Genomic DNA, 24656 nt, shown 5'->3' with positions numbered 1-24656 from the left:
TAAATATTAATAATATTACAAAAATTAAAAATCATTTTTTATTGTGTTTTTTATCCATGTGTTTTTTTAAAATATGAAATTTCAAATTTATAAAAAAATGTTCAGTTCCGGAGACAATATAATTTTTAAATTTTTAAGGTATAAATTTGTACCTTTCCCAAGAGGTTTTTTGAGTGTGTGAAATCCTGGATCAAAGCTCACATTTTCAAGAAAGAATTAAACCCCAATTTGATCTCAACCATCCATTCAAGCGCCCATCTTATATTAACTAGAGATCGGGGCGCACGCGATGCGTGTACAAGTCGGATTTTCACTTTTGTAAAAATGCTTCCCGCTTATTGTTTGATCAGATTTTCACAAACACAAATGTTGTGAAAATCAGACTTGCACACGCATCGCGTGTGCCCTGGCCTCTAGTCTATTCTAATAAGTACAAAGCTACAAACTGGCTCTAACTTTTCTATGAATTCAAATTTGCCCATAAAGAACTATAGAGGCCGCAAGTTGATGTGTGCCTAGCCTCTAGTGAATATGTCATAAATTTTGTGAAAATCTGACTTGCACATGCATCATATGTGCCCGGCCTCTAGCTGTCTTCAATATCAGACACCCACAATTACAAAAAGTGTCAAGTTTTGCATGGGCATGGATCTAATTTTTCTAAATTTAAAAATGTGGCACTCTATCGGACAGAAGGGTAGAGACTTCTATTGGATTGTGCCTCACATCGCCTGGACAAGCCCTCTCTATGCTGGTTATAAGGCCATAGCTTCCCTCTCCTTAACACTTGGGTTTTAAGGAGACTTTATGGGCTGAGTTTTTCTAACAACTTCACCACTTTGTAAAAAGTTAAAGTTAATTCACCACTCCCCGTAGTGGAGTATGGTCATAGTGTCTCCGGCCTTCAGAAAACCTCGATCGGCAAAGTACGGTTACGGTGTCTCGGCTCTCCAAAAACAACATCAGTGTTTGCCGAACATTAGAAAAAAAAGGGTGTTCAAAATGGTGCCCCAAAGTTGGGTAGAGAAAAACGGCATAGATGATAGGAAACGTACCGAAAATATAAAATTAACTTTTGTAGCAGATCACAATGTCCATCCCAGAAGCAAATTAACCATGAGCATCTGAAGTTTTTTTTTTCTTTTTTCCCCACTCAGGTGCAATGGTGGAGAGGAGAAGAAAACTGTTTTGTTTGTGGTTGTGGTACAGTTGTTGAACGTGGAGTGAATTGTGCACGTAGTGAGAAGAAAATTGTTTCGTTCGGCGATTTTTTGTATTAAAATGTTCAATATATTCTCACAATTGTATTACTTTTTTTTCTTTTAGGAGGGTATTTAAGAGAAAAGAAAATACATGACAGGGAGACATCAAACTGATGCTCCAATTTATACATTGGAATAGATATGTTCCACCCCCATGAAAGAATTAAACCCCAATTTGGAACCGAAAATGATACACCCACCGGCCACCAACCACCGCTCCGCCCACCGCACGCTTGCCGAGCCCACTTCGGCCACTGGACGACCGATCCGAACCGTTCAAAAATTCTAAAAAAAAAAACCCGAGTGGGCTTACGTGAGAATCAACGGCATCCGAAATGTGTAAGTGCTCGAACCAATCTTCCATTTTTTAATGGCTCGGATCATCTAATTTTTGGAAATTCGGATCGAGCACTTACACACGTCGGATGCCATTTATTCTCGCGCAAGCCCGCTCGGTTTTTTTTTTAAGAATTTTTGGACGATTTGGATCGACCGTCCGGTGGCCGGAGTGGGCCCGGCGAACGTGCGGTGGGTGCATCACTGTCCAATTTGGAACCCATCTCACCTCTGTCTTCCTCACACCGTCTTTTCGGTGGAACAACACCACTCCCCAATCTAAATCCCACCACCCTCGGTCGAACCCACCACACCACCTCCACCAAACAATACCCATTCTCCTTTCCAATTTCTGTCCAACCCAGCGTAAAGAGAGAGAAGAAAAAGAAGAAACTGCCGAGAAAATAAGAACAAGTACTCGACGACGTCAGCGGTTCAACAAAGGTTCACAATCGTCGACGGCGTCACGATACATCTCTCTCTCATCTCTCTTCCATTTTTCCCGATCTGGTGTGCATATGAGTGATGAAGAGGGAGATGAATAGGGTGGACAAGGAGGGGCAAAATCATCACAAAACAAGGTGGATTGAGCTGGATTATTTTTCCCCATCTCAAAACCCATCCATAATCTATGCTCCTTAGCCGGGTAAGGGCCCGCTTGGATTGCAGGTAAAAAATTGGAAGTAAAAAATATGAAGAGGGGATAAAATACTGTAGTAGTAGGGTATATTAATTTTGATGGTTTATGAAGGGGAGATAAAATAGTATGTGGTTTGGATGGAGTATTAAATAGGGGGATAAAATTTGACTTTGTTTGGATGATTTATAGAATAAGAGAATGAGAAGGGGTGGTCCGGGTGGATGGAGGGAAAAGCTGTCAAATGACTATTTTGTCCATGTACAGTGTTAAATTTGATTACATATTAAAATAAGTATATAAATTCAAAAATTAATATTAAAAAATGTCTATTCTAAAAATTTTATATTAAAAAACGTTTTTACACCATTTATATATTAAAAAATATATTTAAAAAATTAAGTGTTTTGATTTTCAATCCGTTTGAACCAATGTGAATATCTTATTTTTTTAATAATTTTATCTTAGATGGTCATTATGAATTTTTGGCTCTAAGGCCTTTCAATGAGCACTCTAAGAGAGTTTTGAAACTAAATAAGGAATTTTCGGGTGCTTGTTGAAAGGCCTTAGAGACAAAAAGCAATTATGATCATTTAAGATAAAATGATTAAAAAAATATGATTTTCGCACCAGTTTAAACAGGTTGAAAATTGAAACACTTAATTTTTTTAACTATATTTTTTAATATATAAATGGTGTAAAAAAATAAGTGTTCCAATTTTCAATCCGTTTGAACCGATGCGAAGATCTTATTTTTCTGATCATTTTATCTTAAATGGTCATAATGAATTTTTTGTTCTAAGGCCTTTTAATGAGCACCCTAAGAGAGTTCTGAAACTAAATAAGGAGTTTTTCGGGTTGGAGAAAGAGGATAAGCAAAGGTGATTTCGTCCAAATTCCTCCCCTCTAAAGTCGGATTAAATTTGGGGAGGTCAAGGGGTGCCCAAAAATTATACCCAAGAATCCCTGAAATGGGTGAAAAGGAAGAAGGGGTGAAAATTAAGACCCCTCCAATTTTCGTTCCCAAACATCGGCTTAACAGTGAGCCCCACCCCATTTACCCTCTCTTATTTTTGCCCCCCTGTTTTCACTTCATCCAAACAGGCCCTAAGAGGAGAAAAATAGTCAGGGAGGATGAGCTATGGAGGGGGAAGAAATGGCATCCAAAACAAGCCATAAATATCTCTTCAAACTCTAATCCGGGAGGATTAGCTATGGAGGGGTGCCATACCCGCAATCAAATGGGCCCTAAGATACAGAAAAATTATCCGCATGGTAATGACTCGACCCGGTGGATTCCAAACGCCACTAAGGCTACGCCTAAACAAGGCTATACTTGTTGGTCTAAATTGCAAATGACAAAAGAAAGGGTCTTGTCAGCTCAGTGGGCATCACCTACCGCCTTCCTCAGTGAAGGTCTGGGTTTAAGCCCTACGGTTGGAATTCAAGGTTATAGACATCCTCTAAACCTCTACGAGGGACCGGTTGTTTGCTTGTAAACTTCTCTTGAGCTATTTGTAGGTTATAAGGAGACACCTAAGGACCCATCATCCCGTTGCAGCATAGGTTTTTTCCCAGAGACCTCATATGAGGAGGTATCGTTGCATCATCTTGTAGGTCCTAATTAAGGAGACATTGATCCGGGGAGGCATCATTGCCGTTGTAATATGTTGATGTAGTTTCGAGGTTCGTGTTAAATGGTTTATTTTGGTGGAGTGGATCACCATCCATCGTTAGTTTAGATTCAAAACGCATGTATGTTTAAGTTTATGACTGTTGCTTCTAACCTAGGCATATATACGGGTACTCATTTATATTGGAGTAAATTATTATCGTGGTTTAAATAAATATGTCCCGTAAGAATTAAACTCAATGACTTAATTATTCACTTAATAACTTCGAGTGTATATACTGGCTGAATAATATAGGAAGAAGATAAACATGGTGTTCAAAAGCTTTAGGAAGATAACAAATGTGTCAATCTCATTAGACTTTTAGACGTTTATTTAAAGGGGGAAGATATTGAAATGGTAGAGATTTGAGAAAGGGATTAGGTGAAGTCAATGTTTAAGCCATGGGTTTCGATATATTATGAGTTAGGCCTGTCAATGGGCCGGATTCAATCCGGATTCGATAAGACTTGAATCTGATAGTGTTAATTCGGATCCGAAAAATTCAGATCCGATCCGAAATTTTTTTTACTTCAAAAATTTTAGCAAAAAAAAAATATATTTTTCAAAAAAAAATATTTCCCGAAAAAAATTTAAAAATTTAAAATAAAAATACAATTTCTTAAACATTTTTTTTCTAAATAAAAAATTTAATGTTTTTTTTTAAATTTTTTTAAAATAAAGTTTGGATTCGGATTGATAATGGATTTAACCTGATCCGAATCTGATCCGATCCGTATTTGGATTATTGGATTCGGATTATCGGATCAACATTATCGGATTCTGATCGAATTTTTCGGATCGAATCCAGATCGGATCGGATCCATTGACAGGCCTATTATGAGTAGTTGATCAAACACAGAAGAACGATGGGATTGGATTGGATCCCATGTTTTTCATCTCTTTTTATTTTTTGGGTGTGCCATGTTTTTTTTATCTCTTTTGGTACTCCCTCCATCCTTTTTTTAGAGTCCGATATTTTATTTTGGGTTGTCCCTTAATAAGTGTCTATTTTTATAAAGTTAGTAGGTAAAAATTTGTGCATTTTCTATTTTGCCCTTAAAAATATATTCCATTTTGAAAAATTAGTGAGTAAAAGCGTAATGATGATGTCTCCATAAAAGGTAAGTAGGGAAAGTGAAGATAAAAATTGATGTGAAATGTGTAATGATAATGTCTTCTTAGTAAGTTAGAGTTACAGTAGGGCACTTAAAAAGAGACGAAGGACAACTTAGGCCCCGTTCCAGAAACGTTCTTAAAAAATAAGTATTTATTTTGGAATTTCTCAAAGAAAAATAAGAAGGGTCATTCCACTAAACCCAAATAAAAAGTTTATTTCACATTTTTCAAACTAAAAAATAATGTAAATGAAAAAAAAATTCATTTTTTTCACACTGTATTAAAGATCTCAATGAGATTTATTAAACAAGATCCATATCGATGAGAAAATTATTTGCGTCAGCACATGATTTTTGAGCTTGAAATTGTCTTCTTAAAAAATAAGGAGTTGTGCTATGAGTAATGGGCGCCGGGGAGGGAAATCGTACCAACGGCTGCGCCGGGCCGTCTCCTGCAATATCATATATGCACGAAAAATGGGTGCTCGGATCAAGCACCCTGCACACCTCAGATGTCGTTGATTCCTGCGTAAGGCCCCTCAGTTTTTTTTTAAAAGAATTTTTGGACGGCTCGGATCGGCCGTCCGGTGGCCGGAGACGGCCCGGGGCGGCCGTCGGTACGATTTCCCTCCCCGATGCCCATTGGTACCTATATAAATTCTGAACAAATAAGTAACTTCTTCTTCTTTTTGTGAAACAAGCCTTATTATTGAACAATAAATAAGAACTTGCCCCGTTCCATAAACCTTCTTAAAAAATAAGCAGTTTATTCGTATTTTCAAACTAAAACATAATGTAAATAATTTTTCAATTTTTTTTGCATTGTATAAAAGATTTCATTTAGATCTTTCAAATAAGATTCATATTGTATATTTTTAGATTTTAATAAAATCGTAATTTTTGAGCTTAAAATTGTCTTCTTAAAAAATAAATTTTTTTTTTCGTTTGCGGAACGAGCGCATTCACGTTCTGGAACGGGGCCTTATTGGACCACTTGTTTAATGCCTCTCTCATCACTCTCAAAGGACCACTGGACCCCTTACAGTTACATGGCAAATCATTTGTCGCATCCGTGCGAATGATGTATGTTTGTCGGACCAAGATTGTACTATTGCCGTACAGAAAAATTATCTGCACAGTAATGACTCGACCCAATGGATCCCAAACGCCACTAAGGCTACGTCCAAACAAGGCTAAACTTGTTCGTCTAAATTGCAAATGGAAAAAAAAGAAGGGGTTTGTCAGCTTGTTAGTTCAGTTGGCATCACTCACCGCCTTCTTTAATAATAGAGGCCTATATTTGAGCCCCATAAAAGACAGTTGGAGTTTAGAGCTATAGATATTCTCCGGACCCTCACGAGGGACGGTTGCTTGTAAACTTGTCTTGAGCTATTTGTAGGTCTTGAGGAGACATTTGAGGAGGCATAATCTCGTTGTAGCATTGGTTTCTTCCGAGAGGCGACATCATATGAAGAGGCATTGTCGCAGCATATCTTAGGTTCTAAGGAGACATCAATTTGGTGAGGCATTGATATCGTTGCCGTTGGAAGAGCATCCACATCTCTCTCTTTACTTCCCTCTTCAAACTAAATTAAAGAGCCAAAAGAAAAAAAACACCCAAAAACCCTTGCATCAGTCTCTCTTCTTTCCTCTCTACTTTTAAAAAACTCTAACATTGCTACAGTTGCTCGGTTGGACAGCCGAGGAACTGTTCACTGGCTTCCCATTTTTATATTGTTTCCCAATCCCGCTTTCTGTACTCCACCAGTCCACCTCTTCTGACTTTTGCACCTTTTCTTGCTTTTGTTTCTCTCTCTCCGAGGCAATGAAGAGTATTTAATTGAGATGGGTTTGATTATTTATTGAGAGGAGAGTGAGAGTAAAGAGTCTGATGCAGTAGTTATTTTAAAAGTGGGTAGCTAAAGTAATAAAGTAACTTTTTAAGGTGTAAATTGGTCCAAAATATAAAGAGTCTGGTGCGGATGCCCTAATATGCTGATTTAGTTTCAAGGTTCATGTTAAATGGTTTATTTTGGTGAAGGGGATCACCATCCATCGTTAGTTTAGATCCAAAATGCATGTATGTTTAAGTTTACGACTGTTGCTTCTAACCTAGGCATATATACACATACTCATTTATACTGGAGTAAATTATTATTGTGATTTTGACTGATCAAGCCAACATATATTATTCCAACCGTGTAATAACTTTGATATCATAATTGTTCCTCTCCACCGCGCATGGAAGCGAACATACTTTGATGCCGGTGCCAATCCATACATGTTCGTTTCAAAATCGTAAAAAAATCGAAACCGATTATCGCTAGTTTCCCATGGTGTCACCTGCCTCAGCTCAAGGTACTAGCTGCTGCTCCTCAACCTGCCACCACGGGTTGCCAATATCCCATCGTTGGAGAATTTTCCACTTTGTACCATTGATAGTTTTAAATATTTTGAAAAAAGCAAACTCTCCTATCACAGAAAATTGGAAAACAGAGGGAAATTAGAATAATTGAAGTTGTTCAATAAACAGTGAGTCGTGAATCAGGCTCTCAAAATGAACAAGCAGTGACTAATATAGAGTGCCAGCTGATACGTAAAATCAAGGCGGCTTAACTAGAGCAGAGAGACAGCCAAAGGTACGGGTTTATGTCAAAGTGCAGGAACAATTTATATACACATTTGAAAAACTGTAAAGATGAAGAAAAACACAGGATATAAATATAATAAAATTATGAAAAACTACTCCTCCACTAAACAACGGTGTTTTTCCGTAGAAATTGTAATTTTTTCTTTGCTGTTTTTTACAAATTAATTTTTTTTTAGCACTTTATTTTGCCAAATTGAATTTGAAATTAGTATATTTGGTGAAAGTAACCATTTGTTTCGGATAACTGATTTTGGAGAATTTAATTTATGATTTTCTTTCAAATTTCCATCCCTTTTTTTTTTTTTTTATTGCATTGGAACTTGGATAAAAACAAGAGAACATGAAAGCTTTCAGCCATTTTCTGTGTGTCTTGTTTAATGTTTTTCCCAAATAGACTTCGAAATAATTTTTTTGATAATTGAAACATAAAACCTAAAGTCTTTAACGTTACTTTGTTTTTTTGGATAAAAAACAAAATCAATAAAATTTAAGTTTTCTTGCATTGCCATTGAAATAGAATGAAGAAAGAAAAAGAACAGTCTTCTAGTCATGATTCTGTAATGGGAGAAGGAAAAAAAAAAAAAAAACCATTAATCGTTTTCAAACCATGAACCTACCGATTACTACACTCAATAGGCGAAACGTGATCTAGTTTTGATGCTTTTGGATAATGATTTAACAATCTTATATTTTTCACAAACATCCAATAAAAATCAGTGAAGTTACTAACGTGTCTCACTCTATTCTTAATTTTCCCTGCCATTTTCCACACACACATACACTAGTATTTAGAAAATATAAAATTATCTATGGAGGCCACACATTTACACACTTATTCTACCACAACATTCATTTACACACCCATATTCATAACAAGGGTGGAATCCGCACACATTATAAATCCAGTGTGTAGACCCACCCTTGTATGAGTATGGGGGTGCAAATAGGTGTGATGGTAGAATTTTCCTTAAAACTTATTTCCTACTCGTAGTATTTTCTATATCATTTTTTTTAAAAATTTTTAAAAAAAAATCACTTTCCTAAGTTTCCTTCGAGAACGGTATAAATATCGAGGGTTTTTGTTCTGTAAACCCCCGCCCCCCCCCCGCCTCTCGCTCTCTCTCTCTCTCAAACGTTCTGAAGCGGTTCTTGCAGCCAGCCGTCAATGGCTTCCCAAGAAGCACAAATCGCCTCCCTCCGCCACTACGAGCTACGTCTCCTTCGCTGCTCTCTACCCCCTCCTCCACCCCCCCAATCCTCATACCAACCCCGCGATAACGATCCTACACATCCTACCCTCCTCATCATCAACGACGTAGTCACTTCAATCGAGGCGGGAGATTACGTCGGAGCCCTATCCTCCGCCGCTGCACGAACCGCCTTCAAATTCCCGTCCCTATCATCCCTGGAAGACTCCCCCGACCGTTTTTACTCCGAACTACTGCTTGAACGCGTCGAGTCGTTCTTGTTTGCTGACGAGTCTGGTAACGAGATAGATACCCTGTTCAAGGCGTTATTGTTGATGGCCATTGCCGTCGCCGCCTTTCTGGCCTGCACTCAGTGTAACATGACTGGGTCAGTCTCACTCCATTCACTCTCATACGTTTAGGTTTACTTTGGACTAAATTAATATTTTTAAAGACATTGGATGTTACTAATGTTTAATTATTATTTTTTGTTTAGTTTTTCGTTATAATTTCTAGGATTAATCGTTGGTGTGGTCGGGAGGAATCAAAAAAGGTATAGCATGGACCAATAACCAAAGTTAAAAGAACATATAGAAAATGTGGAAACTTTATATTCAAGCCAAAAGCTTTAAGCTATTAAGAGCTATTAAATGGAGAGGTTCAAATATTATATTAAGTGATCGCTCATGCGATACCCAAGCAACGAGGGATTGTATTTCTTCAGCATCCCAGCACTGTCCTACGTTTATTTGTGAGATTTGTGATTAATGATAAGGAATATTGGCAGCACAGTTCATTAGTCAACCCCAAGAGGTTTTACCGAGTGACACGAGACAACTAAAGGGCTTGCCCCCAGTTGCCCTGTTGTTAAGTTCAGGCCTCCGGATTAGTAGCGGTGTGGGTAAGCTGCATGGACAGCAGTTTATCAACAACACAGAGAGAGAGAGAGAGAGAGAGAGAGAGAGAGAGAGAGAGAGAGAGAGAGAGAGAGCATAGTTCACTAGTCATGTTTTTGAAAGTCCTGATTTTTTGGAATGTAATATGGGTTAGGAGAGTGGTCCAGATAACACAAGATACTATTTGTGATCAGTTGTTGGTTTTTGAGATTCTTGCACCTTAGCTGCAATATGTCGGTCATGTGTTGACATTGGGTTTTCTATGAAACATTGGTTATGTGGTTACAATCCACTTTTCTCTACTTTACTCTAACGGGGAGACTTCACTGTTTTCTAACTGGATTTTGTTTCTGCTTTTTTTTTTTTTTAAGACCTTTTGAGAAGTTCCCTACATTGCCTATTGGGACATTTGAGGGCGGTGATGGAGGCACAGGAGGTGCAGAATGGGAAGGGTGGGCACGAAATCAGCTTATGGCTGCTGGGTCTGACTTGCTTGGGAAATTCTCTAATCTTCAGGTACTTGATTATTTATATGCTCACTACAACTGTGCTTGTTCTTGTCGTCACCAATCTTACTTCTATTATGCATTGATTCCAAAAGTGTTCGTGACTGGAATTGGTATTTTGTTCATATTCAATGAATTCACCCCATTTGCTTTGTCCTTTCTCTTTGAATCACAATCATGGAAACTGGAAAGATATATTACCATTATCCAGATATAACCTAGAACTCCTAAGTGTTGCTGCATTTCAGCAATTTGAAATCTCGCCAGTTTTGCTTTTGTTTTTGGTTTCCTAGTTAATCTTGCTCACTTCTCTGGATTTGAAAGAAGTTCCCGAAGGGTTAGGGATTGTTTGAATAATGTTGGAACTTGGAAGTGCCAACAAGTTTTGGTTTTCCTATTTTCTGTTTGCCGACTTATCCCTTTGGGTATGGATTCTTACAGACTCAATCTTTCCTGGTTTTGATGAAATACTCAGTTGTAATCTGAATATGGCTGGAAATTCCAAAATTTTCTATTTGTTGGTCGAGTTTTGAGGTAGAGTCCTGCTTAGTTTTTAGTAATTCGATTCGATTCCATTTCAATTCATTATTGCCTTCTTGGTCCTGTTGATTTTGCGGACAGGAAATTATATGTTGCTTAATTCAGAGACCTTGCTGGCAGTTCTACTCCTCCTCCTGCCTTTTTTACCCCGCTCTAGCTATTTGTTTGTTTTGGGGCAAGTGAGTAAACAATATAAAAGCAAGTAAGCCCTTTAACGGATGGTATTTAGTTGATCTCGTTTTCATATCAGGAAAGGAAGTATTCATCTTTATTTAGCAAATCTATAATCCAGCTCACCCAATAAAAGAATTGTCATGTCAAACCGTTCTGATAATGTTGTTTATGCATAATGTTGTTTCTTTCTTTAATCATTGATTTATTAGTATCACCTGTTTATTTATATTTACTAATATTGATTGCAGTACATAGTTTTTGCCAAGATCTTGCTCACGAAGTTGAAAGATTTGTTGTCAGAAGGGAAACTTTCTTCAATAGATGGAATTAGAAGCATTTCGTGGTGGCTTGCTAGGCTCATGCTCCTCCAACAGAGAATGTTGGATGAGCGGTCGTCTTCTTTGTTTGATCTTTTGCAAGTATATACACTTGAGACTTTACAGTGTTTTGGTACTTCGGAGAAAGTAAAAAGTTACTGGGGTACCGAGTTACAGGAAAGGGAGGCTGCAACTATTGTGTCAATGCTTCATTTGGAAGCAGGAATGATGGATCATACCTATGGGCGAGTTGATTCTTCTAGGTGAGTTAGATAATATGAATGTAAGTTTCCGCTTTAAGGGAAGACTTGTGGGCCATATTACTTGAGTCATTGACTTTGTTTGTTTGCATTACAGACTTCATTTGCACTTCTTCATACTTTGACTTAGAGCCTGAGGTAATTAAAGAAGGATCTCTATTTGAAGTTAGTTTTCCTTCGAAAATTAATGAGATCAAACCATGTCATCTGGTTCTCAATTTGCCTATTTATCTAGTACATGTGTGTACATTGACGACTCTTTACGACATAACTTGGTGCATTTTTCTACCTGTAAAATTATGAGCTGTCCATTCCATGGGTAATTCATCAATATTGAAGTTTTGACTTTTGATATTGTCAGTGTAATTGTATATGGAGGGGGTTCTCTTATGTATTGTATTGTCATCTGTGTGCCCTTACGTTATGATTTTTTGGGGGGGACATAGTTTTGTTAAATTAATGGTCTTGGTGTCGCTGATTCTAAACTACACTTTCCATCATGTTCTCTTGTTTGAGACTAAAAAGCAAAATAATGAGTTTGGGAGGTCCTGAAGCTGATTAAACTAGTAAGTAGATTTCTTTATTTTACGTTGCAACACTTGTGTCAGTTGTGTGCAATGTTTCTAAGAAATTGGATTTCTGTTTTTGTTGCTCACGGCACAACCAAGCTTTTGGATCATTAGATCTCCTTGTTTGCTGAGATGCCTTCTATTTCTAGGATGCATTTTGAGTCAGCTGAACTGGAATCGGGGCTTCAGCTTTCTGTGACTGGTTCTATGGGTTTTCGCACGGTGCATCAGGTACATTGTTTGTAGGTATAGTTTTTTGTTCATATGTATGATGTGGACCTTTATTGCAATGTCTTCTTTGCCTTAAATGGTCCTTTCTGGATAATGTTGATGTAGGTTGAACCAAAGGCACAACTTCTGCTTGTTCCAAACCCAGTTTCATCAAATGATGTCATTGACCGGCCTCTAGTAAACCCAGAACTTCACCGAAATGCACGTCATCATCATGAGATCTCTGAAGCTTCTGATGTACTGATGACCCCAAGATTCATAGAGGAGGATAAAAGCTCTGAAAATAGTCCAAAAGGCCCAGGAAATGGTGTTATTCAGGCTGCCCCACTGGAGGCAATCCAACAGGCAGTTATATTGGCACAATGTCTTTATGTAGAGAAAAGCACTCCACATGATGAAATGCAAAGTAATCTGTCTGAACATTTTAGTGCACTCTTGCTTGTGTTTATGTTCGGTTGATGCATGTGAGAATAAGTGATGCTGTTATATATATCATTGATTGAAGAGTGGTAATGAACATCATTTTTCTATTTTGCTCTTATGTGTTTTATTGGGTTATTGGTGACCACGGAAAGGATTTGTTGCATTCACTAAAAGTGATCCACATGCTGCCATGATAAAAAACTTGCTACTGTTTGTTGCTTTATAGAAGAAACTTAATGAGTATGATACTGGCTTAGTTTTAAAGGTCTTAAGAAACTCTCTCTGTATTTCTTAGTAGATGTTGTAATATCATATAACAACCTGCACCCGACAATTCTATACAGAACTGTTCTATTTTGTGACGGGTCATACCTCATAGTGGTTCGTAATGACTTTTAGTCTTAAACATAGGGAGATGAATGACCCGGAAATTGGTGATAATGAAATCACTTATTTTGGTTAGTGCCTCAGTGTTCTGACTTATAATGTCTAGATGTAAAATGAGACACTTTGTTTGAAATCATTAGGTTCTTTGTCTTAAACCCCTTTTTATTGCAGGGTGGGAGATGGCGCCATACATAGAAGCGGTGGATTCTCAGCTATCCTCTCCCTTCGTAGTAAGTTGACTGAGCTACCTCTTGTTTAAAACACATATTAGCAGGTCAAATCCCATAATCACTTTACACAACACATCTTTTACATCTGTTTGAATTACTGTAACATGCTAAGGGGCTTATATAGATTGTCGCACTTTACAACAATAAATGTACAGATGGTTGCCTATGCGCATGCTTGACTTGGGTACGGGTATTTAATAGTTCACTTGTGTTACCCGTGTCATGTGTATATGCGCACCATGATCCTGTCCCAGGAAGGCCCTTATTTCATACGTTTCTGGTCTAAAAAATGTGGTGTTTCAAAGAGATATCAATATAGGTGAGTGCTTTAATATGTGACCTTGGTAAAGTTGTACTTTCTTATCTGCATGTTTATTGATGTTCTGTATTCTTGAGACATCTTAGAGCTTTTCTCTTTCTAGTTATTGTTTGAATCATCATTGAGCTATTATCAGATGGAAATCCTTGATGCTTATGGCCAATTTGTTCTTGGCCACAAGACTTTTTCATGGCAACTCTTGAGAGGTAATAATCCTCTGTATCGGAAGAGGATAGCAGATTAGCCATAGAAGATGGCTGCTTATACTTGCAGTATGTCCAGCACCTTTTAGATATGCTTCTTCCCTGCACATGGTTATGACCTCATTCCCTTTCAGATTAGTCATTTTTGTGACATCTTCCGGATTCGATGGGAGTCAACTCGTAACCGTACAAAGGAGCGTGCTTTGCTGATGATGGAGAAACTGGTATTATGCACATCTTTGTTAGCTGGTAGCAACCTTAAAAATGTTTATTTACTGGTATATAATTGGTGAAAATACATAGCTTTCTTTTAGATCATGTTTTTTCACTTTGTACAAACATTGGTTCAGTTATTTCCCTTTTACACTTAGAGTTATTCTTGACTCATTCTATTCGATTTGGAAATCAGGTGATTCTTGGTGCTTAGCTTGGGAAACAGTTTGTCACCGAGTTGCTGCCTCTTGAATCCCTAGATTACTATATTTCACCCAACTCATTGCAAATGGTTTAATCAATTGCTATAATCCTTCAAATTTTGCCCAGTTTTGGACTTGCTGACTATTATCAAGCACTTCTTAGCCTACACAGGAATGACATGTCATCATGACCTTTTGTATTTTTAATTCCCTTCGTACCCAATCTTATGCTCCTGGTTGTCCTTTTTTTTCCGAAGAGAGAAGGAAAAACATTGACAAACTTCGTTTGCCTCCACGGGCTAGAGAATATAAGAACTAACTTTGCCAAACTACTTACAGGAATGAAGAGAGAATGAAATTTGGTGGTTAAGATATACCTAGAATTATAATTCTAAAAAGCCTTAAATAGTTATGCAAGTAAGAAGTCATAAAGGGGGAGTCGTGTAAGACTTAGAATGGGATGGTCTAAATGGGAATGTTTCCAGGGTCATTTGTGATGTTAGAATTCTTTTGCCACGCTTGGGGCAAGTTTTGTAAGACATTCTGCAAGGTAAATTTATATAGCTGAGAGTGTTTGTTTGGAAGGTTTTTGTGATAAATATGGTCACAAAGCAGAAATGAGGGGGTAAATATATGAGTTGTATCATGGTAAAATTACAGGATAAGAAAATTTATACTTATTGGAAGTAGAAGTATCATTTATCGGAATTTGGAAACAAAAGGAGTGACCAGTTAAATTGTTTGTTCACATGCAATTGATGATGCGTAGTATGAAGGTTTAATGCTTGTTGGGTTGATATTCAGTTTTTAAGAAGAGCTGTTCCGGTCCGTAGTACACCTTTAATTTCACCATCTGTATTTTCTTCCTCGGAGCTTAAAAAGGTCGTGTGTTCATCTGCTGCTCTGCATGTGCTTCCTCTTCTTCTAGCTTGCTCACATATACAAAGCATTGTCTTTTTATTTAGCTTAAATTATATTGACCTCCTTTGAAGTTTTTAACTATTACTGGAACACTCTGTGGATCTTAGGTCGCAGGCATGGTTATAACATATAATGCTTCATGTTTAAAAGCCTTTTTTGCACGGTGTTTGAATCTTCTCCTTGCCCATCAAGTTGGATTAGTTTGATTTCATGTTATGCAAGTGGAGTATACAGAGAAAGCTTAGTGTTAGTCGAGTGCAATCACATAAATGAACTCATGCAGCATGTAGGCCCCAATATGTATTTTTCTCTCAGACGCTTCCAGTACAGTTGATTTTCATGGAGTCTAATGTTATGTAACTATTTCTGCTTATTTCAGGTCCAGGATGTCTATGAATCTTCTCCTGGTGTTGTACCAAGGATTTATTATTGTTTTGGAGCTTATATTCCTACAATTCCTGCTCTGCGGAAGTATCTCTCTTTGACCTCTTTCTAGATGTCATGCTTTACTTTGAGATACTATATTATTGCGTCAACCCTTTTCTATTTGTTTCACCTTCAGTCTGTATAGATGACATGTGCAAAAATTTGTATTTCTGCTTATCTTTTTCTAGAGAATATGGCGAGCTTTTAGTGAGTTGTGGCTTGATAGGGGAGGCTGTTAAAGTTTTTGAGGATCTAGAATTGTGGGACAATCTGATATATTGCTACCGGTATGATGGTGGCTATCTTCTCTGTAATTCATCGTTTATGCGTATAATTAACTTCATATCAGGCTAATGGTGATTTTATGTTTATTATGTTCAAAACAACAGCTTGTTAGAGAAAAAAGCAGCAGCTGTAGAACTTATTAAAATGCGGCTGGCTGAAATGCCTAATGATCCGAGGCTATGGTATGTTAGCCAACCTTTTTCTTTTCATGTTTTAGGTTGTTTACTTACTGGTCTCTATCCTTTTACCAGATCTCAGTTTCATCAATACAATTTAGATGTACATCTTTCTGCGGAATAGTTTAGGGCCCTAGGCTCTTGAAAATAGTGTACCCCCTGATCAGTTTTTCAGCAAGAGCTTATTACTATTGAGTTTATGTACTCAGTATTGAGCTTATACTGTTGTGTTTTTCTACTGGCTATCGAGCTTGTAACTACTGAGTTTAACTACCTGAATCCGTCGAAATGTTAGCTTAAACAACTGGTGGATCCCATTTGTAGTTATTGAATGGAAGTCCTAAACATTAACTCCAATCACCTATTTTGGTTCTACATTTGGCAGTGAGACTCGATAGAAGTCCTAAATGGGCATTTCAATGTGTTGTACTTCCAGGTGTTCATTGGGTGACGTTACAAGTGACGATGCCTGCTATGAAAAAGCCCTAGAAGTGTCGGGCAACAGGTCAGCTCGAGCAAAGGTAACTTTGTTCCTTGCTTTTCATAATCAATACTCATGTCTTTTCCACGTTAACCTTTTAGTTAATCCTTTCCCCCCCTTTTCCCTTGTCAGCGATCTCTTGCTCGCAATGCATACAACAGGGGGGAATATGAGAAATCTAAAATACTATGGTATATTGCCTCCCCCCCCCCCCCCCCCCCCCCCCCCCCCCCCTCTCACACACACACACATATCCACCCCTCGTAGACATGTTCTTGTGCCTGCTTCAGCTTGCATAGTTGTCTCTGTAGTAATAATCTTCCATTAATTTTATATTAGGGAGGCTGCCATGGCATTGAATGCTTTGTACCCAGATGGTTGGTTTGCACTTGGAGCTGCTGCCTTGAAGGTGTCCCATGTCATCATTTTGATTCTTCATCCATCAGGATAAGAATCCTTGATCTCCAAATTTGTCACCTAAATTATGAGAAATGCCTTGCATTGTGATCTCTGTTTGTTTCGGTGGTTGAACTTTAGTGTCACAATTTATACAGGCAAGGGATGTTGTGAAGGCAATGGATGCGTTTACGTCAGCTGTTCAGCTTGATCCTGATAATGGAGAAGCTTGGAACAATATAGCTTGTTTGTATGCTCTTTCTCAGTTTCTTAAGAGTAACAATTATGCCAATATTACGCTTAGAACCTGCTTCCTCTATATTTTTCTCTTCTTCGGATCTTCCCCATTTCCTGCAAGGTGTGGATTCACATCTTACGAAGTTAAATTTTTTCACATGAGCTACTTAATCCAACAAATTTGGCAACGTTTTTTTGATACAATTCCTACCTTTATATGATACATTTTCTATACTGATCTTTATATCTGCTCTTACCATTGCAAAGAGGTGGGCCTGTGGTGTAGTTTGCAGTAGATTCATGCTTCGTTGGTTTAGTGCTACTGTTATTACGACACCAACAGTTACTTCTCTTGCTAAACAAGTGAAGAAATGAACACTTAGATATCCTTAACATTACCCTCCTTAATTTACCGTTTCTTCTTTACTTCGTATATGTCTTGGTGCTATAAAGCCATTTGAACTTTTCACCACATTTTACGTAGATTATAATCACTTCGTCAACACTGCAGGCACATGATTAAGAAGAAGAACAAAGAGGCTTTCATTGCATTTAAAGAAGCACTGAAGTTCAAGTTCTCTCTCTCTCTCTCTCTCTCTCTCTCTCTCTCTCTCCATGTGTGTGTGCGCGCGCGCGCGCGTATGTATGTATGTACATATATATATGCAGTTACATTTGTAAGATTATGCCATTATGGTATAAACTCCTTTATTGGAGCTTGGTTGAAAGGGTCGCATGAAATGACTTGTTGCAGGAGGAATAGCTGGCAGTTGTGGGAGAATTTCAGCCATGTTGCTGCAGATGTTGGCAATCTTAGTCAGGTAAGTTTCTTGGTATGCAGATAGTTTGTTGAACTGCTTCTCCTTGTGCATTGGCCAATGTATTTCAAATCTTTGACCCCTACTTTCTGCATATGTTTCATGTTGAGCACCTGGAGAAAACATGAAAATATTGAGGGTTTCATAGGTGGAAGGCAGATGCTGATATAGCATGTTTAGGGTTCGATGTGAATAACATTTATTGTCCAGTTCACAGGTTCATCCAACTGGCTAGGCTTTGCTGTATTTAATCTCTTCGAGTTGGTTTACTCATGATTTATTGTTTTCTTTTTTTCGTTATGTTTGCTTGAGCTAGTATGTTAAGAATCATATAAACTACTACCAAATTGTGCTGTAGCAGCGGGCCTCGTTGGGTACTAGATAGGTGTCTGTTTGACCTTGCATTTACCTGTAACCAAAGACGTGTCTAGTTTCATTTTAAGAGTGAAGGTGCTTATAATTCTCGATATCTGGATTTCATCGTTGTGGGAGGTGTCTAATTATCAGGACACTAGCAATAGAAACAGTCATGCACCAGGATATGAAGTTCTGGTAGTTTTGATGCATTCATTATCCCCCCCCCCCCCCCCCCCCCCCCCCAGGTGACCGAGAGAGTTAACGAAATATACATAAACATCCCCCACCCTTCTTCCTAAACTCTGCTTGGTGACGCTAAACGTTGCCCTCCATGTACTTTACTTGGAGGGCAGAACATTTCATCTAGTTTTTTTTTTTTATCCATAATCAAATAAGATATTTGATCCTGACCCACCATACCTATCTGTGTGGCCCGTGATCTTGAACCTGAGCTCCTCTTCGATGGATCTCGTGGGTGCCTAGCTTTCTTGCCCTAACCTGCACAGGGAACACACGATTAAGACCTAGCCAGGGTGTTCCTGGCAAGGCCCTCCGGCGAGAGGATGAGAATGTGCAGAGAGCAAAGCAAGAGACTAGGGTTTGAGTCTGAGTTTTGGTGTACCTCTTTGGGGCTGCATCACTTGGTATTTATAGAGTCTACTTGGCTTGCTCTCCAAGTACAGGTCGGCTGGTGTCATCGTGACATCAGGGATAAGTGGATAACCGTTTTCGAGGTGAGCTGGCACTCCCACTTGCCTTAATCATTATCTCTTGGCGTAACTGTTCCCTGTGCTTGGGGGAGACATGGCACTGAGAGTGGCCGAGCCAGGACACTCGGTCATCAGAGGAGGTTCCTCGGAAGGAGAGGGTCGGGTTAAGGCCCTCTGTCCGAGCCTTGGCCTTTGCCGAACCAAGATGCTCCCTTCCTACCGAGGCATTGAGTGGATGAGCTTCGGACATAGCCGAGCTTGGGCTCCGACATCGCCATACCCGGCTCCGGCTCCGGCTCCGGCTCTGGCTTGGCTTCGGGCTATCTCAGGGGGGATACATGGTCCGAGCCATTAGGTTCTGCCTGCTACACTATCATGTGTAGAATGCTTAGAAGCGTCGATATGCTGTAGTATATTTGCATGAGATACACCAACTACTTAATAATTTTTGGGTTTGTTCCTTGTGTAAATGTTTCACATTGACTTAGTGATCTGGTGTCTTGGGTACCACATTTGTCTTGTGTGGAAATTGATATACCATTCTTGATTCTATTTGAAAATATTCTGTGATTTTATGTGGTAGGCACTGGAAGCAACGAAGATGGTGTTGGATATAACTAGAAATAAAATAATTGATGCACAGTTTTTAGAGAGGATGATGCTGGAGATTGAAAGGCGGGCTATAACTAGCCATTCTCAATTGCATGTTGGCACATGCGATGATAAGGATACCAACTACGATAAGGATACCAACCAAACTCTGTCTGTTAATTCTTATACCGGTTCTGCTAATGGATCGACTGATCCAGAAGTTGTGCTGGTTAAAACACAAGAAACTGATCTTTTGGTGGAGTTGCTTGGGAAAATTTTACGACAGGTAGCCAATTTTTATATATCTTCATATTCCTTTAATTTCTTTTCTCATCTCTTCTTTATCTAATAATGTTCAAGTAACTCTTGGGTTTTCTTATTGCATGATATACATACATATGTGTCTTCTTCTTATATTTTAATGAATTTATTTATGTAGATGAGCAACTGGTCAAGGTGTGTGTGTACGTGTGGGGGGTTTGGAGGGATTGGATGGGTCGAAATTGTTTACGTGGTAAACTAACCCAACTTGGCTAAGACAAGTTGGGTTGGGTTCAATTTGGTGGGGTCAGTCTAGAAACCCTATCAAGCTTTTAGATGTTCTCATGTAGTCATGCGTGGGTTGTGTGTCGGATAATTAGGTTTGACCAATTTGCTTATGAAGTACGATTGGACTTCATTGCCACTTAAAGCTGCAGAAAGGATATAAAGTCATTCAAGTTACAATTTTGAGTTTTGTAATAAAAGTCATAATGACTTTCTTGCATGAATGTGCTATGTGATTTCTAATGGAATAACTTGTTCACGGGTTGACTGGCGGATAAGTTGTTCAATTTTTTGGCCCGTTGACGCTTGATAACCAACGCTTCTATGTGTGGGGGGTTGTTGGTGAACCCCTGTGCCATAGTGTAATCATGGAATAAAACCCAATTCAGTCAGGCTGGGTTTGGTCGAGGTGATGGGTTTGTGTTGGAAATGCCACCTCTAGTTACCTCTAACTTTGTAGTCTTAAAGTAGGCATGTAAAATTTTGTGGCTGTAAAACATCTACATCTATAGTTTTGGGGCTTTAAATAAGCTAAATCTTTAACTTCAACAGATGATTGAGGTAAGAGCAATCCATGCCCAGTGGGCCATAAAGAAATTACAGAAAGAAACATGTCTCCAAAAGCGAGAGGCCTATGCAGATGTTGCCATTTCTAAAGATTAACAATTGGATTTTTGCTCTGATATAGGTTGTTCAAAGTGGTGGAGGATCCGAGATTTGGGGATTATATGGAAGGTGGCACAAACTTAAAGGTGATCTCTCAATGTGCTCTGAGGCCCTTCTAAAGCAAGTTAGGTCATACCAGGTATATCTTGATCTTGCAAGCCTCGTATCTCACCATCACAGTTTTATGTATTGTATTCTACTTGGTATTTGTTGTATGTTTTTTTATCAATTATGCTATAACTAATGACATGCTATCACAAGTGATCTTCCCCATGAGTCCTACAATATGAAAGCTAAGCTATGAGAGAGCTTCAAGAAGTATATGCAGTCAACAAATACCCATTCCAAGCTATTAATTGAAGTACATGTTAAGTCCATAACATGTTAATTCCATAACTGACATCATGTGGTTTGAAGAGTATTTAATTGTATTTGAACAATATTAGGTGTTAAAGTTATCATTTATTGTTTTGTACTTATTCTCTTGGGGTTGGTTTACTCATGATCACAATAACCAAAGGAGGTATGCAATAATGCGACAAAAATTCTCTCTCTCTCTCTCTCTCAGGGGTCTGATTTGTGGAAAGACAGAGATCGGTTTAAGAAGTTTGCACATGCTTCATTGGAACTTTGTAACGTGTACATGGAGCTTTTTTCTTCTACTGGTGGTCGTAAGGAACTCTTTGCAGCTGAGATGCATTTGAAGAATACTATTAAACAGGCATGACATCCTGCTTAGTATATAAAGACTTACTGTCTTACCCGACAGTTAATCTTTTTGTTTCTGTTTTTACACAATAAGGATTTCTGTCTTTGACCACATTCTTTACTGTATCTCTTTCTGCATAGAGTGAGACATCAATTCTCTACATTTCAGGGCGGGAGTTTTTCCGAAATGGAAGAGTTCAGGGATCTTCAGGCTTGTCTTGAAGAGGTGCAGATGAAATTGCAAGCAAGTTCGGCGTGTTCTGCTTAGGTATCTGACCTGAGAACATCTCTTTCCGGAATCTTGTTCACTTTCTGATGATGGGACGAAACCACTAGTACGGTGTTGCATTTCGTGGATATGTTAAGGTGGGAAAGTGGCGTCGTGATTTGTTCGTTTATCGTAACATACATGCATTTTCCACTCTGTAAACTATCTTTTACAGTTTCCAGTCCAGCTAAAATTACCTTTTCACTGTGCACGTACTGTGGCCCTACCTTCATTATTTGTGCAACGTTTGTCTAGTAGAATTAGTTACAAATAGGATATTAATACAGAATACCCACTCAAAGTAAAGAAGAATTCAAGTCACGTTTTTGTAGTTTTGAGCCACGGTAATGGGTGTGTTAGTTTGGAATGAGACAAAATATCATTGCGTTTGTTTTGCTGGTTTGGAGTACATGTTAAGTCCATAACACGTTAATTCCATAACTGACATCATGTGGTTTGAAGAGTATGTATTTGAACAATATTAGGTGTTAAAGTTATCATTTATTGTTTTGCTGGTTTTGGTTGGCTTCTTGCCTACTTCCTTTTTTCCTTTTGGTAGCGGGGGGCATATGATTGCCTTCGGCCTAGGTGCCAACATAGTTGGGATGTAGGTTGTGGGTTGTGATGTTTTTCCCATTTCCGGTTAATTTTTGTAACTTTGGTTCTTTGATTAATGAAATCTCTTTTGCTGTTAAAAAAAAAAAAATTCATTGCGAATCAAAATATCTGACAGAACGCTATGTTTGTATTTAATTACTCCTTCAGCAATTCAACTTTTCTTTTCCCCTTCTGTTGAGGAATGGTCAGTTGCACCCCGATTTCCCCTTTTTCTTGGATTTGTGTTTGTTGCTTTGGAGTTCTCTTTATATCAACTGGTGAGATGACCATACTATTTGCTATACGCAGGATCGTGCAGGATTGTGAAGTGGTGGTGAAATTTTTCTCTTTGATTGCTATCCTTCCAAGTTTTGCCGTATGTCCCCGAAATTGATAGATTGGGGGAATCTAGAGCATAAAGGTAAGAAAAAAACACATGACAGCACCAAAGGCAGCACTTGAAAATTATCATGACTGCGAAGAGGTCCTCCCTCTCGAGTATGTTTTGGAAAATCGCAGCTGAATAGTCGAGTCCCGTTATTGACAAGCTTGTGGAAGCTTATTGTTTATTATGATTGTGGTGAGGAAATAAGAAATATTTTAAATTCAATTTGAAGATGGCCTTTGCTCTCCTTTTGTGTTTTTTGTTCTTGAGTGTAAAGTACCGTGGTTTGTGTTTTTTTAAAGTCTCTGTTCGTGTGTATCAGAGTTGATGAGTCTGTTAGGTTTGGATAACGTTAGATAAGACAGACGGTGACAGTAAATTTACAGTTGTGATTATTGTCTATGCATCCCGTCATGGAAACTCAACAAACGCCTCAGGGACACCGAATACATGAGAGTATTCAAACTCAAAACAAAATACAGACTGCGACAAGAGATGTGACGAAAAGTTTGATTTATGTTAGACTTTGTTGCGCTTAACTTTTTACACTTTTAATATTTTATTCTAATTCAATTTTTTTTCGCATTTGTTAGTTATGTGTCAATTTTTTTTGAATTATTGATTCCTCTCGTAATTTTTTTTACTTTTATCCAAATATTTTGAAAAATAACTCCTTTTTAGCAGAAAAAATTCAAATAAAAACAAAGTCAACTTATTTAAGTTAAGTGGAACACCACCTATCTTCATTGCAAATTGCTGGTCAAAGGACAACTATAAACAAATTATTCAATTTCGACCCAAGATGTTCACACTCGAACCAAACTGATCTTGGCATGTTTACACATCTCGATCATTCAGCCAAGTTTCATTTTTTCAGGGAAACATAACTATCAATGCAGTTTTTTACAACCCAAGGGGTTGGTCTAATGGTTAATGTTTGTGACTTAGGTGTTTGTTTCCTTGTAAGGTCTCTGGTTTGAAATCTCTCATGTTCTATCAATTCTTACGATGTCATGTTCACATTAAGTTTTTCTCTTACTTTAATTGAGACCCTGTAAGTGGGCAGTGGGTTTGGTCCCTCAGGATTAGTCATATAGGTGTTAACGATTCATTACAAAAATGAAAGCTTAGCCTTAACAAAATAAAAATTTGTAGTCCAATTGGTACGAAACTAAAATAGTTTGTATGGCTACCTATGTTTGTTGGTTTGAGGCTCTGAGCCCTATCCCGGTCTATGATTTAGAGGATACACGAATTGAAAAGATCAATTTGTGAGACAACATCCGAATAGATATTATCCTCAACAATACATTTACTTATATAAATACCATCTAGCAAAGACGAATTGCAAATGTGGTTTCATATTAGTCGAATGCAACAATTGTAATAAACCTTAATTCACCTATAGATTTGCATCGGCTTGCTCCACCGTAAGCACAACCAAAGAAGGTAGAACCAAAAAGTTATGAACGACTTCTTTTCTTTGACTTCTTAAATGCTTTTCCTTTCAAATATCTCTCAACTTGGTCCTCGCCTTCATCTCCTCCTCTTGTCTTCTTCTTGCCACCTGTTTCTTCTTCGATTTTCTAAGAAGTTTGGAAAAAAGAAAAAGAGAAAGAACTTAAACGAAGAGGTTAATACATAGGAGTATTAAACATTTCACAAGGACATTAGTAACAGTAAAATAACAATAGTGATGAGCAACAATGAATAAGTTACATCATGTTCCTTCCAGTATGTTAAACAGTTAAAAAAAA

The 24656-nt window shown here is 38.1% G+C and overlaps 1 protein-coding gene across 2 annotated transcripts; it reads left to right on the top strand.

Annotated features, from left to right (window-relative positions):
* Positions 1-8766: 8766 nt before the first annotated feature.
* LOC131320904 (uncharacterized) lies at positions 8767-23146 on the top strand. 2 transcript variants are annotated; one of them, XM_058351813.1, is made up of 21 exons: positions 8767-9248; positions 10128-10272; positions 11225-11556; positions 12272-12353; positions 12459-12759; positions 13335-13393; positions 14050-14139; positions 15632-15723; positions 15867-15965; positions 16068-16145; positions 16576-16660; positions 16753-16811; positions 16960-17029; positions 17175-17266; positions 17765-17827; positions 18008-18074; positions 19722-20015; positions 20964-21080; positions 21510-21662; positions 21819-22015; positions 22834-23146. In XM_058351813.1, exons 1-20 carry the CDS (start codon positions 8839-8841, stop codon positions 21915-21917), a joined length of 2787 nt encoding a protein of 928 aa, XP_058207796.1. In that variant the 5' UTR covers positions 8767-8838; the 3' UTR covers positions 21918-22015; positions 22834-23146. The 2 variants fall into 2 exon arrangements, with proteins under 2 accessions (XP_058207796.1, XP_058207795.1); XM_058351812.1 differs by having other exon boundaries at positions 22824-23146.
* Positions 23147-24656: the final 1510 nt, after the last annotated feature.

The sequence above is a fragment of the Rhododendron vialii genome, chromosome 3a (assembly GCF_030253575.1).
Source record: "Rhododendron vialii isolate Sample 1 chromosome 3a, ASM3025357v1".
Taxonomy (NCBI): Eukaryota; Viridiplantae; Streptophyta; class Magnoliopsida; order Ericales; family Ericaceae; genus Rhododendron; species Rhododendron vialii.
This window is presented reverse-complemented; position numbering and strand designations above follow the sequence as displayed.